Source organism: Poecilia latipinna, unplaced genomic scaffold, assembly GCF_001443285.1.
Source record: "Poecilia latipinna isolate Pla-1442-1.1 unplaced genomic scaffold, P_latipinna-1.0 Scaffold170, whole genome shotgun sequence".
NCBI lineage: Eukaryota > Metazoa > Chordata > Actinopteri > Cyprinodontiformes > Poeciliidae > Poecilia > Poecilia latipinna.
Window position 1 is genome coordinate 302,066 of NW_015112786.1, and position 15,962 is coordinate 318,027.

The 15,962-nt window shown below is 39.8% G+C and overlaps 1 protein-coding gene across 2 annotated transcripts in view; it reads left to right on the forward strand.

Moving 5' to 3' along the window:
* The window catches only part of dpy19l3 (dpy-19 like C-mannosyltransferase 3), a 67,749-nt gene that overhangs the window by 18,458 nt on the left and 33,329 nt on the right, over nt 1–15,962 (forward strand). For both annotated transcript variants that reach the window (XM_015030047.1, XM_015030046.1), the window contains 11 exons: nt 433–554; nt 824–969; nt 2,404–2,527; nt 2,637–2,771; nt 4,150–4,281; nt 5,602–5,703; nt 5,910–5,983; nt 7,437–7,595; nt 9,690–9,818; nt 14,757–14,868; nt 15,277–15,333. In XM_015030047.1, coding sequence (XP_014885533.1) covers nt 433–554; nt 824–969; nt 2,404–2,527; nt 2,637–2,771; nt 4,150–4,281; nt 5,602–5,703; nt 5,910–5,983; nt 7,437–7,595; nt 9,690–9,818; nt 14,757–14,868; nt 15,277–15,333 — 1,292 coding nt within the window. The remainder of the gene's footprint in view (nt 1–432; nt 555–823; nt 970–2,403; nt 2,528–2,636; nt 2,772–4,149; nt 4,282–5,601; nt 5,704–5,909; nt 5,984–7,436; nt 7,596–9,689; nt 9,819–14,756; nt 14,869–15,276; nt 15,334–15,962) is intronic.

Here is a 15,962-nt window from a genome sequence, read left to right on the forward strand (position 1 = left end):
CATTTTTGCCTGTGTATTTGTACTTTTACTTAAGTACATTTTTTGAGTACTTTCTCCACCACTGGTTATTTATGATACAGTGATCACAGTGGGTCCAGTCATCTCCAAACTAAACTTTATAACTCACACTAGGTATGCATCCATCCACTTTTCTCACTTCCCATACCAATATCTGAGGTTTAGATACAGAAAAACGGTGCTGAGTTGACTTAAAATATTTATTTTCCTAAACACAAACATAAATGTCCTGAATTACAAATTTACTTGATAACTCAGCACAGTACAGCACACTTAAATACACCAGTACCTCCACAAGCTTGGTCAAAGATGTAAAAAAACATCCTTCAGTGGTTCAGAAAGTACAAATAGGAAGTCTAAATGTAAATGTGTGTGTGTGTGTGTGTGTGTGTGTGTGTGTGTGTGTGCTCTCAGGGCTGTCAGAACTGATCCATGACAACTTGACAGAATCAAAGAGGACCATCAATCTCTTACAGCGGATGAATATCTACCAAGAGGTGTTTCTCAGTGTTCTGTACAGACTGCTGCCCTTGCAGGTAACACACCACCCACAAATTGACTCTGGGGAAAGCTTTTTATTTTTAGTTTTTTTCAATTTGAGCCATAAATAAAAAAAAAATAAAAGTTTGCAGGAAAGTTGTTACATATTTAAAAATGACCCAAACTTTTAAACTTTAGCAATTTTCCATACTGCACAGTTCCTCTGCTGTCATTGTTGGCCTAACTATCAGTGCCTAATAAGCCATTTTCTTTTGTGTGTGTGTGTGTGTGTGTGTGTGTGTGTGTGTGTGTGTGTGTGGTCCAGGCGTATCTGGAGCCCGTTTATTTCTACATTTACACAGTGTTCTCGCTCCAAGCCGTGTATGTGATCGCTCTGTACCTCACAGCATGGCTCCTGGCTGGTTCCTGGCTGGCTGGTTTACTGACTGGAGTCTGGTACATTCTTAATAGGTGAGTAATAACAACGTTCTGCATGCTCACTGGGACGAGGCAGAGGAGAGAGCACCACTCTGAGCCTCTGTAGAAGTCGAATTGCACATATCTGATAAAATTCAAACCTTCTCCCCGACCAGAGAAAATGTCAATCATACTATAAAGTTTGTAGAATTTTTTTGTGACAGAGTAACTATTGGATAAATATGTAGTAGATGAAAAAATGATTAGCTGTTTTTAAAAAAATTTTAAATAAACATCTGAAAAGCACATCAGGTTTTTTTGTTTAGACCAGGTCCAGGACTTCAACGCGGTAATCTCCATTTATTAATTACATAGATTTCAGCACCTTATTTTTTTTAATTTTAGCGCAATTAATGGCATATTTTTCTGACATAAAAGGGCTCGGACCAGAACCTAGAAAGGTTAACCCAGGGGTGGGCAATCCTGGTCCTCGAGGGCCGGTGTCCTCCAACTCTTAGATGTCTCTCTGGTCCAACACACTTGAATCCAACAGCTGAATCACCTCCTAAGTGCAGTCTAGTTCTCAAGAGTCCTGCTAACGACCTTATTATTTGATTCAGATATGTTGAAGCAGAGATGCATCTAAAAGTTGCAGGAGACCGGCCCTCGAGGCCTGGAGTTGCCCACCCCTGGGTTAACCGGGTTTCAATGTTGATTAATCAACAGATTTTATTTCAATTAACCACATTTTTTTCATAGCCAGCATTTGGCCACCTCCTGTTATCTCCTATAATGTGACCGGTGTCCTAAAGAAAAGTAATATAAATGGGGATGTTTGTGGGGATGCAGTGTTTGTGTTAGAGGGGTTATGAGTATGAAGTATTAAAGCTTTAAGTCCTTTAAAGCTTTAAAATGAAGCATGACAAAATATGATAGACTTTGATAATAGCATCTACTTCAGTAAATAAGTCTGTAGATAGAAACTGATATTTACAAAAATGTATTCTGGCAGCTTATGGTATGTTAAAATAAAAAGACACAGGGAGCCTGTAGATATAGTTGTGTGACATAGAGCAGCTGTGTTGATGGGTTGTATTACTTTTTATTTTGCTTGGAACATTCTTGGAAAAAATGCATAAATTTAGAAGAAATTTCAGGATTATCTGGACTTTCTGTGCAGGGCGATACTTTGGCAGGATTTTTTTTTTCAGTAAACAGTAAAAGCAGAAGGTAGTAGAGGTCTCCAGCTCTAGAAAGCAGCTTTGAGCTGAAAAACAAGCCTGCAGAGCTTATTAGCATATTAGGGTGCATCTTCCAAATTTTTGATAGCTTAACAAATGTTCACATATGATGACCTTTAACTCATTTCTCAGGTTGTTTTCTGAGAAATGAGACACATTTATTTGATTGTTTTAAATCAAATAAAGTTGATTTAAAATAATCAGTGTTTCTCCATCTAAGGGCTGCTCTTCCGTTTCCTTCTTTCAGGGTGGACACTACTCGGGTGGAGTTCACCATCTCCCTCAGGGAGAACTGGTCTTTGCCCTTCTTTGCCCTGCAGGTCACTGCTGTCACTTGCTACCTCAGGCCTCAGCTCAGCGCCTTGCAGCAGGTCCAGCTCACACACAAACCGAGTCTAGATGAATAATCTCAGTTATTTAACAAAGGTCAAAGCAGAAGCAGCACAGAATAAGGTGTGTTTTTGTGTGTTTGCTCGCCAGAAAGTGATGGTGTGGCTGATGTACGTGACGACATGTTGCTTCTGTCTGACGTGGCAGTTCAACCAGTTCATCCTACTGGTTCAAGCTCTCATTGTTTACATCCTGGACATCGTCGACCTCTTCACGACGACCCAGGTACGTAGGACACAGTTGCTGTGGCACCCATTCCTCCCACCATGACACCAACTGGTATCATCCATCCATCCATCCATCCATCCATCCATCCATCCATCCATCCATCCATCCATCCATCCATCCATCCATCCATCCAACTAATAAACCAACCACCCTTCATATCTCACACTTCACTGATTCCATAGTCAGTTACAAAATGCAAATATTAACACAAACAGTCCCACCCATAAAGTGTCTTGAAATCCATTGATCAATATAGTATCAACACAGGTATCACAGTATCAATGAGGTGTTTGCAGTAACAAGATGAAGATCCACTTTGTCTGTCGCTCCACTCTGCCGCTCCTGCTCCTCATATACGGAGAATGCCTGGAGGGCCAAAAAACACACAACATTTAATGTGTCCTTCATGCGCAAAGTATATTTCTTATGTACAATCAAAAGTGTCCACAACTTAAACTGTATGTAAATGAACCACATCACCAGCCAACCACAGACGGTTGGTTTTGTCTGATTAAAGTAGTCGTTGGATGGTAAAGAAGCAATTAGAACTAGAAAATCAACATTTTTCACCCAGAGGCATCAATTACAAAACAAAATGTAAAAATTTAGGAAAAACAAAAGCATAACTTGAGTTTTGTATCCTAAGAATATGTAGTGAAGCATAAAAATATGCTTACTTTATGCATTTCAGAGCTACTATGTAATATTTAGCATTTTTACATTGACTTTTAGAGATAGACCCAGTCAAAGTAGCTCAAATGCCACAGTCCCTGATCAGTCGACTCATTTAGCATTATTCATGTCATAACATATATTCACACTCCATTGTGACGCTTCATTATTAGTATATTATTAGTAATCTGCTGCAGTCCTGTCCGGTCTGATCCACATGTCTTCTGAAGATGTTTTGAGGGAAGCCGGGTGTGTCCTCTCCTCAGATCGACTCCAGGACAGAAGCCGGTCCAGGTCTGGCTGAGGCTCCTCTTTTAAGCTAAAAACTCAAAAAGCAGCTGGGCTAAATGAACTGAGAAAGAGGAATTCTCATGGAGGTTTTCCAGGCTTTACATTGCCCCAATAAAATCCGTCCTAATTTACATTTCACGTTAAGAGCGGTTTGGCAGCTGTGTTGACATGTGTAGCCATCCCTAAATTATTCATAGCCAAGCCACACTTTGATTTCTACTTGTTATTTTTTTATTGGACCAGTAGTTTTCTTTTGGGCTGGAATGATGCAAACCTTGACAAGAAAAGGAAAGACAGTGAATGTAAATGCGGAGTGGCATAAACTGCAAACTGAATCCTCCATGTGATTGTGAAACCACATTGTGATTGTTAGCAGTGCGTGGCTCACACCCGGCCATGTGTGTCTGCCCAGGTGACCACCCTGTACCTGGTTCAGGTGAGCGGCCTGCTGAGCGTTTGGCTGCTGCAGTTCTGCAACTCCATGGTCCTGGGATCGCTGGTGCTCAGCTTCATTGTTGCAGCGCTCTTCATCAGACACTGCCAGGTTAGTGCGTGTGTGAATCTACTCTGGCTGTCAGGATGATTGAATTAATGATGAGTTAAATAGTTAATTAGATCCTGATGTTTGTTTTTCATTGCATATGCTAATGAACAAAAGTAGTTTAAGTTTTTATCACAACCAGAGAGCAAAACACTGCACCACTTCTGAGTTCCTGACTCCTCTCAGAATGGATTTTGCGGAGTTTCCTTTCTTCTCTTTTATTATTCAATGAAATGCATACATACACAGCAAAGCTTTTGTGCTCTCTGCCTCTATCAGAGGTTCTTGAGATACTTTTGCAACTTAGCAGGAATCCACCTGGGTGAACCTGATGTAAGTGAGCATAATTAGGAAGGTGCTTATGTCTGTTTTTTCCCCATACACCTTTAAAAGGAGAAATTAAATCATGGCCATACTATTTGTAAAGTCTGTAATGCCACTATTTATAATGGTTCTACTGCTCACTGTAGCATAAACAGGATTGTTTTACAAACCTCAGTAAGGATTTAGCATTATTTGTGCTGAATGACCAAAGATATCAACTCGAGTTGCTCTTAAGTCACAAAAGTTAAACATAGAGATGCACCGATTGGAGTTTCTGGCTGATCACCGGGCTTTAAAAAACCTGACATACAGATATGGATATTCTTTGTCTGAAATTTTGCTTAATATAGCAACAGTGCAGTGATTGTTGTTAACCGCAGATGTGAGCTGATGGGAGGGTCTGTCAGTCAGTGAACAGGTTACTCAGAGTGTTTGGTTCACTTGACACCAGATTAACAGCAGGTTGAATGTTTGCACTCTTAAGTGAAACTATTTGTTCTATGTCTGCTGCTGTTCATCTTACGTGTTTTTGTGCCCAAACTACAAAGAAAATATTTTTACTGTAGCAATGAATTTAAAAGAAAAAGATCCCCAGAGGAATGTGTGTTTCGGTGGGGGGGGAGGTTGTAAGGGCAGGTTCAGAAGTGATGTGGCCCGCTGTGGGGCTGATTCTACCGTACATGAGCTAAAGAAGTGTTATATATTTCTCAACCTGTTGTTTTAGAGGGATCCAAGCCTTAATTAGGGATCAAGGGGTCAGAACTCCTCAGCCTCCCAGGCCTGGTGAAGGGAGGATCATTCCCCCTGGGCTGACCTGCGGGTCTGATTGCTGCCAGTAGCAGTTCCCTGGTTAACACTTGGTGGATCGATAATAAATGCCATATTTTCTAACAAATATAAAACATGTAAGGAGTGTAATTTAAAGTCTGTGTAAAAACTGAAGGCTTTATTATCTGGCTGATTATGTTTGAAATCAACACTATGTGTTTCGTCTTGCAGCCTGCTTTGAAGACTGGAGGCCTGCTGGTTCGTCTGGCCAAAGTTCTCCTCCACAGCATCCTTGTTCTCCTGCTCGCCTTCATCATCAATTCCTTGACTAAGGTGCACGTCTTTCTCTGCCTCCCTTCCCTCTCCTCCCCTGTGTTGTCCTCCTGTTTTCTCTCCCCTCCTCTCATCCTCTCCTCAACACATCTCAGACCTTCAGAGCAATGACGCAACGTTGTCCACCCGGTTTCTGCTCCTGTTTACGCTTCTGAAGGCTGATCTCAGCCCAGACGTGATGACCTTATCTGTGCTTGTGTTTACAGAAAGCACTTCAGCTCAGATCAGATGAACACATTTTTAAATTCATCAAGTCAAAGTTTGCCTTGGGGCCGACGAGGTATGAACACATAAAACACACAAACCTCAATCCATTGCTTGGTTTTTTGCCGAACACCTGTTCTCTAAAATCCCATTTGACTCGCATAGGCTGAGAGTATATGTACAGTCAGTGTGCTGTGGGCTTGTTACAAAACTTCCACTTGATCTAGAGTGACTACATTATTCACTAAGCACTAGTGTCATAGCACCTGCAGCGTTAATGTGTGTGAATAATAGATCGCGGGGTAAAGCCACTAGACCTCTCATCGATCAGTGTGTGTTGCCTTGTCGGGACGGCTGCTCCGGGCCAGCGAATAACACGGCTCCCAATGTGATGCTGCACAACTGGCCCTTCAATTATTCAGGAGATTGTAGAAAATGCGAGGCTCACTCCGTGCTCTGCTTCACCCTCAGCTCCTCTCTCTCTCTCTGCCTCACTCAGACTTCTTTCTGCTCTCCCACTGTTTCGTTCTCCTGTCCTTTGAGTCCTGCTTTGCATTTGTGGGAGCACAGCTTTCAGTTTGAGGTAATTTTCCAGGCCTTTATTTATCTTGGACTGTATATTGCAAGTAAAAAGTACTCTGAAAGAAAAAGCTGACAGTCGTTTTATTTAAAGATGAACTACAGCATCAATACTTGTGCCCAAAACCAATCTGATTTGTTTTAGCATCTGGTCCAATGGAAAATGGAGTCGGATTATGAAGGCAGAAAGCGTCAAAGTCAAGGTGACCTCACAGACCGCTGGAGACTGAGACTGTGACTGTCTGACCAAGACAAACCTCTTAGTTTGAAACTACAGAGCAAAATGATAGAACTGTAATGAGTGAGACAGAAAGTGAGCTAAATAAAATAGAAAGCCAAAGAAATATTTTACTTGGGAAAAAATGTAGCTTACTTACCCATGGTAGGCAGTCTTATTCAAGCTTATTTGCTCTGAGTTTGTAGCTTGGATTTCTGGTACATACTCTCACATGAATACTGGATCTCGTGAGTCTGTTGGTCCGTAGAGGGAAATGTTGCATCGGAGTCTATGCTTCAGTAAAAATCTGATCTAAGTGTGAAAAGTTGGACGCAAGTGGTGTGTTTTGGACCTCTGCTTCCCCAGGCTAGGACAGATGATGAGGCGCAGTTCCATCAGGTGTTTGCTAATTGGGTTCAACAGAGGCCTATAAAATCTTCTCCTAACCACAACATATACTTCTCCAACCAATGAGTATTGAGATAGATCAAACAACATTCAAAGTAATCAAATGAAAACGTGTTGAACCCCAAATGCATTTTATGCTTGGTGCTAATGCAATGCTAACACCAATTACCTTTACCGGATGTGTTTCTCTGGTGCAAACCTGTTCACTTAGAGAGAGAGAAACTCTTCTTGCATGTATATCCGCAGAGTTTATGCACTTTAAGTCAAATTTATAGCCAGTCATACATTTTGTTGAGAACATCAGGTAATATTATCTCTTCTGCAGGGACTTTGATGCCAGTCTGTATCTGTGTGAGGAAGCCTTTGGGCTGCTGCCACTGGACACTCTGGAGCGCCTGGCTGGCACCCTGCTGCTGTACCCATACGTCCCCACTGTCCTGCTGCTCAGTGGCATGCTGGCAGTGGCAGTGCTGCACAACCTCAGGTACGTGATGCTCAGTGGGAAAAGTTTCAACATGAAAACAAGTTTATTTTGATTGTCCTCAACGGCTGAATGAGCTGGATAAACTGAACTATGCTGAACCTCATATGGGACTATTGAACCTCTGACGGCAACAAGTGATCCAGTATGGTTCTTAAATTTGAAGCATCTTGGATCACAGAAAGCCTCACACACAGATCCACACATCTAACACACACTGTTAGGTGTGTGGCTCGTCTTACAATGTGGCCATGATCAGAAACTTGTGCTGAATAATACATCAATTCTTTACTACCTGAATATGATCTGGTATACCATTCTCTCTGTATGATAATCTGTGAAACAGTTCTGATTTTGTCTCTCTCGGACACAGAATATTTTCTGTTTTCTGTTGTAAATGGTTGATTAAGCTATCAATTATTCTGACGATTAATTATGTAATTTAATTAACAAAATTGTCCCGTTCTCTAGTAGCTGTTTAAGCTAGTAAAATAAATGTGATATAAAGATGTTTATATCAGTAATAGTACACTTGAACAATCAAGTAGATTAATCAGAGAAGAATAATATATGTATTAGGAGTAGGCAGTGCCCCCTGGTGAGTAAGTGCTTATAAGACTGATATAACACTGTCATGACATAACACCTGTTATGAACATGAAGCCTTTATGAATGTGAAGGAGTCTTTATGAATATTAATGACTGTTGTCATGAAGTGCCATTTGGTAAATAATGACACTTTTATTCCAAAGTTGCTTTAAAAGTTGCATTTAAAGTGCCAGCTTTACATTAAAATGTCATTATTTGCCAAATAATCCAAAGTTGGCACTTTTAATGGACTTTTAAAGCAAATTTGCATTAAAACTATTATTTACCGAATGCCACTTCCCAATAAGAGTCATAAATACCCATAAAGACTCCTTGATGTCCATGACAAGTGTTATGTCATATTTTTATCAGATCATATCAGTCCTATGAACGCCCCTTCAAATGAAGTGTTACCAGAACTATTTATTGCTTATTTTTAGGCAGTTGTATGGCTGTGAATGCTTGGCACAGCAGTGGCTCAAGCACAAATATTGTTCTTGGAAAAACATTCCCACTTGAAAGAGGCTTCTTTAGGACTCCATATTCTTAAAAAAGTAAACTGCACATAGTAACTGCATTTAATCACATTTTAGAATTTACTAATACTTACTGATGTTCTCATGGGACAATCAGTGGAGAAGATAAAAATAAAATTTACATCAACTTTTTTTTTTTACATTAATTGAAATTTATCAAGAATAAATAATACACAGTAAATGATAAATCTCCATCTCTAAAGCATACCCTTGTGTCCCATTGTGTTTACTGGTAATACTGGTATAATAAGCTGTGTTTCTAATTAATGAATCAGATGCCACTTTGTAAAATAAAGAGATATACAAGTGTGGTAGATGAGATGAGGGCTTTTGTTAGTTGAAGGAAAACCTAAACCAGAGGTCACCATGTTTTCCTTTACCCCTGGATTTCCCTCCATGCTCTGAAAAAGCAGCATCATCCACCAGCTGCCTCTCCCAGCTTCATTTGCCTGTGGTGCAAGGTGATAGGCTGCTCTCAACTAATCAAATTACCATTTCAACTCGCCCTGCGCTACTGGACGGCTGGAATACTAACCTCACAGAACAAAGGGCTATTTGCCAATTCAGGAATTAATTTAATCCAGTATAGCCAACCTCACGTAGTCAGGGGAGCCAGATTTGATTTATATTCAAATGGAAGTCAGTGTCCGTCTGATTCGGTGCAGGAGGCCACATCGTGGGAGTAATATCATCGCCTTCGGGGCCTCGCTCTGTTTGTATGCGCGCTGACTCCTGCAGACAGAAACGGTCGTGGGTGTACATCGTTACATGTCCACTTGCGTGCAAGCTGCTAATGAAATCTGAACAAGAGCTACTGAAATCTGAATAATCAGAACAATATCAATTCCGCCCACCTTCCGTCCGTCCTGTCTCTCCTCTCCAGCGTCTGGATGTGATGTTTTATGTATTTACCGTCGGCTTTTGGTAACGTGCTTCTTTTCTGCTTTAATGTCTGGTTTTTGTTTCCCATTAGGCCTAAAGGAGGTTGGGAGGAAGAGAAGAGAGCAGCTGCAGGGGGACAGGTGGAGGCTTTCCGGCCAGATGTGGCCTACAACCTGCTGCACTCTGTGCTCTACGGCCTCCTGGCTTTCAGCACCATGAGGTAAACTCTGAATTGTTGAGGCAGCAGAACACGCATACATTCACACTTCCAGGCATAGGCGCTGATTTCTGAGCACCAGTCATGCAAGCATGGCTAGCACCACTGATATACATCACTGCGCCAAGTAGCCACTATAGCTAGCCACAGGCATTTTTACTAGGCATTGAGTCATATCCACAAACCCACATAACTTTCTTCTTTATTATACGGTTTTCATAAAATGTAACTTAAATTAAAGTTGTGAAAATTACTGTTTTGATATGCAAACTTTGTGTTATTCCTAGATATAACTCTATAAACTGTTTGGTTTCTGTCAATTCTTTTAACTGGATAATTAATTTATTTTTACACAATTACCACAGTAGGAAACAGAATGTTAAATACCTTATGAAAAATTTTATCTTACTTGATGACTATTATGAATATTTGTGATGTCTTTGAACAAATGAGGACGGTAGAGCAGTTTTTATTGTTTGTTGAACTTTTAGAAATTTCAGCGGCTGCAAATCACCACAGCAACGGAAAAATATCACTAAAAAAAGGGTGAAGAGTAGCTCAAACCCACAAGTACACCTATTACCATGGCAACCGGCTGACAATAGCTAAGACAGAGCAGAAATTAAGTTCAAGTGTATCAGGAACATCAACATTTCTCACACAAACAAAAGATTTATTTCATTACAGTTCCATGTTTTCAAGCTTAATGTTTATTTTGCAATTATTAATAAGCTACTGCCTGGACATGAAGTGGTTGATTAGCTAGTGACTGCCCACCAACAGAAAAATAAATCGGCGCCCCGGTCTCGCTCTCACACAGATGCGCTTCAAGTCTTCTTTTTATTTCATAACTTAATCAGTTGTAGTCATGCGCAAGTATCTCTTTAGTCCATTTCACTAAGTTGGTTAACGGGTTCCTTCAGAAGCCTTGAACAGCTCCAAGTACTTTCAGCTTTGTGCTGTTTTTTTATGGTAAGCAAAGACATTCACAGCAAAACTAAAGGTCCTGATGGATTATTATGGTTAATGTCTATGCTCTGTGTCCATTAGTATTAGATTTGAAACACAACAGTTCAGAGAGGCAGCAGCAACTGTTCACCCTTCTTCACTTTTTTATCATTATGTTACATTGCAGACTAGTTCTAAAGCTTTTCTGTAAAAAAAAAAAAAGACAAAATCGAATAACATACTAAAGAAAGTGAAAAAATGCTGGAAGCATTCTGCTACAGCACGACTGGAGTCCCACTGTGGTGGATTTATTTTATATGAATGGGTTTTGGGTTTGTTTCCTGATTCAGGTGTCCCCGATTACAGAGAGTCTTTAGGCACTTCACTTGTCAGGCCTTTCTGGTGCAATGGTCAGATGATGGCACTCCTCACTAAAATGCACATGAAGATTTGCTTCAATTTTGCTAAAAAAAAAATACCTTACTGATTATTATACCAATCTAAAATTAAGTAGAACTTTCTGGAGAGAGATTAAAGCAATGTGTTTGGACAAAAGCAGGCACTTCTCATCTTAGGCGCCTTCAGTAGAAACAGTTTAAGACTGGGGATGCTTTTGTGAGAGACTAGCCCTTTTTCACAGTCAGCTAGTAATATGACTCAACTCTGTACAATTTGGGTAGTTTTCCATTACAATTCTTCATCATCCAGTCGTGCGGTCACTGAGTCTGAAAATTTGTGCAAAGTGATTTTTTCATATTTTATTAAACTTTTTCATGCTGTACTTTACCAGGATAAAAACTTATTGACATTGAAACCTCTTTTCAAGGCAGTCCTGGCCAAAAGGCAGCAATAAACACAACACAAAAACCTACACAGATAAAAGAAAATGACAGGCTCTGAAAACATGTACATGTAAGTCAATCTTTCTCAAGAACTTTTAGTTTGGATGTAAAAGACCTAAACAAGATTAATTCAGTCAGTCTAGAAGTTTCTTGTAGCAAGTTCTAAAAAAGGGGTATGAATGAAAGCCTTCTTACTCAGTTCTGTCCGAACGGGATGGAAAAAAATCAGCCATCCCCAAAGTATTTCTGTTGTGTTATGTTTGAATCCATACGTGACACAAACATAATTATTTGGGTCTTTGTCAGACTCAGTTTCTGTTGTGAGTTTTTACAGATGGCGGGTCAGGTTATTGTAAAACAAGTCTCTTTTGTGGCTCAAACAGTGACTCCACCCCTTACCCAATCAGTGACTGCCGGTCTTCTGACATTGTGTTTTTAGCTCAACTCTACATGCTTGGAAGCCCAGCGAAGTAGATTCTAGAACACTGCCTTCGTAGCCATTACCAGAGAAAAACCCTTATAACAGAGATGAGCCATGCCGAGGAGGCGCTAGTGGAAAAGGGCCATAGTTTGCATAGAGTGTGGGATGCCAGCCAATTGTAGAGACTGAACTGAGCAATGATCCAATGCACACAGCCACGATTACAAAGGAGTACCTTTAGCAGTGGTTTGTGAAAGTTCTTGAGTGGCCCAGTCAGAGCCCAGTTCAGTCCAATTGAACATCTCAACCCATTCTGCCCAGCCAACCAGACTGAGATTGATAGTCCCTACAGAGAAGAATAGTGAAAATCCCCAAAACTGATGTTCCAAGCTTGTTGGGACAAGATGACGTGAGTCTGTAATCGCTGTCAAAGGTACTTTAACAAAAATATTAAGCCTTGGTTGTGAACACTTATGCTCATATCACGTTTAAGAATTTCTGTTTGTATTACAAACATGTCTGAAAAAATTTTTTCTTTGTTATTATGAGCTGTTTTATGAAGACCTGAGCTGAGAATTGAAACATGAGTACTGGTGGGAGTTCAAGTTTTTCTCTTAAAAAGTGTTAGGCAAATAATGCACAATACTGTCCAGTGTTAAACACCCACAATTTTTGTTCTTATTTAGATGAACTATAAACAATTTATTCACAACTTATTCTGTTTTTACACACTTCTACCATGGTAGTAGTTGGATGTTAGGGTGTGATTTAAATTAGATTCTCTCACTTTCTCCAAGTTTTATTTTACATTCTGAATCAAACAAAACAGAAAAGCTGGTCATTGGTCCTCATCCACACAGTTAGTGATCTACAACCAATGAGAGACGATTGCTCACAACCTTCTCTGTGAGGTTGACATCTGAGCCAGCAATTAGTCTATGAGAAATCTGAGCTTCTATAACAGAAGTACCTTCAGATTCTTTGTCCGTCTGTCAATTAGATCATGAAAATGTAGCAAAATACCAGGTATGTATATACTTGTCTTTACATTTGGTGAAGTGTAATATTTATGACATTGATTGATAAGTTTTGTGTTTTTATCATCATCTTTTTAGTTATGTGAAAGCCTGAAAGCAGAGGAAAATAATTTTTTTTCAGTTATTTAAAAAATATCATGCTCTGATCAGTTTTATTCGCCACCTGGAACTGTCATGTTTCTGCTTAGCATCGCAATTACTTTTCTATTTCATCCTGCTTTATTTTAGGTTAAACTAAGTCTAGATATTAAATGATAAGCCATGCACACCAAAGCACTCTGCTGTCAAACATACAGTGTCTGTCAAAAGCTCTTTTAAAGTGCCAGGTTTTGTGATGTAAAAATATGAAACCATGATGAATCATTTTAAAACTTTTTGCAGCTTTGATGTGACAATGTGTGATGTTCAGTCCAACTACAAAACAAACGTTAGGAGAAGAAATGTGAATACGAAAACAGATCCAATGACCTGGCTGTGTACACACTCTTTAATCTACTTGCTGAGTCATATTTTGATTGTCTGCAGTCGTGTTGGGTAAACAACTGCCATCAATTATAGTTAATTTGCAGTAATGTTTGGACATTTATCTGGCGGTTTTGTTCATTTGCTTCATTTAACTAAAGATACAATTTGCAGAAAGGATCCAGTTTCATTTTACAAATGCAAAAGTTGGAAAAGGGCAATAATATTGTTATTATTGATGATAATGAATACTATCTTTACCATTATCAGTATCATGATAATAATAAGCTTCTGTGGTTCTGTACATCAAATTTTAGTTTAAAAAAGGTTTGGTACTGAATTCTAAAGAATTGTAATTTAAAGCCACTTTATGAACTTTACTATAAAATAAACCAACTAAAATTTACCTTCTGCTACTTTCAATGTGGTCACCAAGTGGAGCAGATCGCACTGGAAGAACGAAGCTGCTTTGATAAAGAGCTGTTTGTGTTTCCCTCCTCTGTTCCACCTTTAGAGGAGGGGTCAATGTTAAGTTTTGAACATCAACAAATGATGTTTTCTTCATCAGGCACAAATAATGTTGCTCAAAAGTTAATCCACCGGAGAACATCAGTAACTCAAGACACCACAGAGACTGAAGTGAAGGATGCTAAAATCTAATGAAAGCAAACAGTTTATAAAACAGATTCCTGTTGCAGTCCAGGCGCTGACTTAGTTCTCACAGAACCACAGAAGCTTTTAACACGATGCAAGTTGTATTTGGAGAAAAGCTCCACGTCTGATGTCAGCACTTTCTCAGACATGCTGATTACGAACGAAAGGCCAAAAGAGCAGAAAGCAGTGTCTGTCAGACAGCTGCTTTGCATTAAGCAGACTTATTTCTGGATATTTCTGCACCTCTTTCAGCCTCATCCTCAGCGTACCAGTGAACTTCTGTCCCATGATATCTCACCTTGTTCACTCTCCTGTTTCATCTTTCCCTTTGCTTCAAAGGCTGCTGTTGAAAAATAAGATCTGGGCCAACATTTTTTTTTTTTTTTTGCTACTAACTTTAAGCTCCCCATTTTCAACACCAGTACCTAGCTTCTGTTGCAAAGAAAAAGGCTGAAGAGCTTGGAGTTCAGATTTCCATGGAGAGAAAAGTTCCTACTTTTCTCTCCATGATGGGAACTCGGGCTGTTTTTCTGTTTTCAGATCAGAAACTTGACTCCACTCGTGTACTTTCCCACAGAATGAAATACATTTGGACAGGCCACATGTGTGCGGTCGCGGCGTATGGTGTGTGTGGGACCGACCTGTGGACTCTGCTTCTCAAAGCTCTCCGTTGCAACACTAAAGTTCTGGTACATACCTCTCTTTCATGTCCAAGTCTAGTTTTCTCAATATTTTGATTAAATATTGCACAGCTTTTATCTTTCTTTAATTTTCCAGTAAATGGGACCTCCCTGATTTCATTGATTTGTGTAAATTAATGTGCTTCTAAGTGAAAGTTTTAAATGATTTGTTGGTTTAATGTGAGTGTGACTCATACTGCTGCCCTCTGCACCTCACCACTAGGTGTCAGTGTGGTCCTAACATGACCACAGCAGGAATTAAATTCTTGATAGTTGGAGAACAAAGCTGCTCTTTCTCTCATCCCTGTCTTATGTTGTCTTACATGTTTTCCAAGAGCCACCTACGTTTCTGACTCTTCTCATTTTGTACATCTAACTTTACACCTCAGTATTTTTTGTTATCCTCTCTGTTTGCAGCTGCGGTTTATCAGATATGCAGTTCCAGTGCTGATGATTGGCTGGCTGTATTATAAGGTAGGCTGTCTTCCTGCTGCTTTATGATCGTTGTCGTATTGGCAGATCCATCACTAATACTCGGTCAGTTTGAACAGACCCTAACGAATGCTGTGAGCAAGGCTGAATCACCTGAAGGAAGAAATAAACAAAGCCTAATTTTATAAGACATTTAAACTTTAAGCATTGTAAAGTGCCTTACTTTGAACACGAGAATAAATAAGATAAATTGCTGAAGCTAAAGTGCAGTAGATGTGTTGTGTTTCCCATGTTTATTCAGTATTACCTGCTGTCGATGTGTAGTATAATGTCACAGAGAGGGATTTCTGTCACTGTCTGACTACTTGTCTGTAACTGCAGGTTGAAAATTAGGAGAAGTTCGCTTTTGCTCTCCGTTCCTAACCATTACCAGCTTAGGGGAATTTTCCTCTGTCCTGCTATATCAGTGAATAATTTGGTTGATCTTTAGGAATACACCACTGCGACGGAGGTCTAAAAGCTTTGAGATTTTTACTTTTTTTCTCTTAATATTTCCTTCAGCCAACCAACAGAGTATAGTCAACACAGGCAGAGATGATTCCTTTTCAAAGATTTGACAACACTCAACCTGAGCTCTCCATGAAGCACAGCTCTTATTTTAGGAGTCTGTT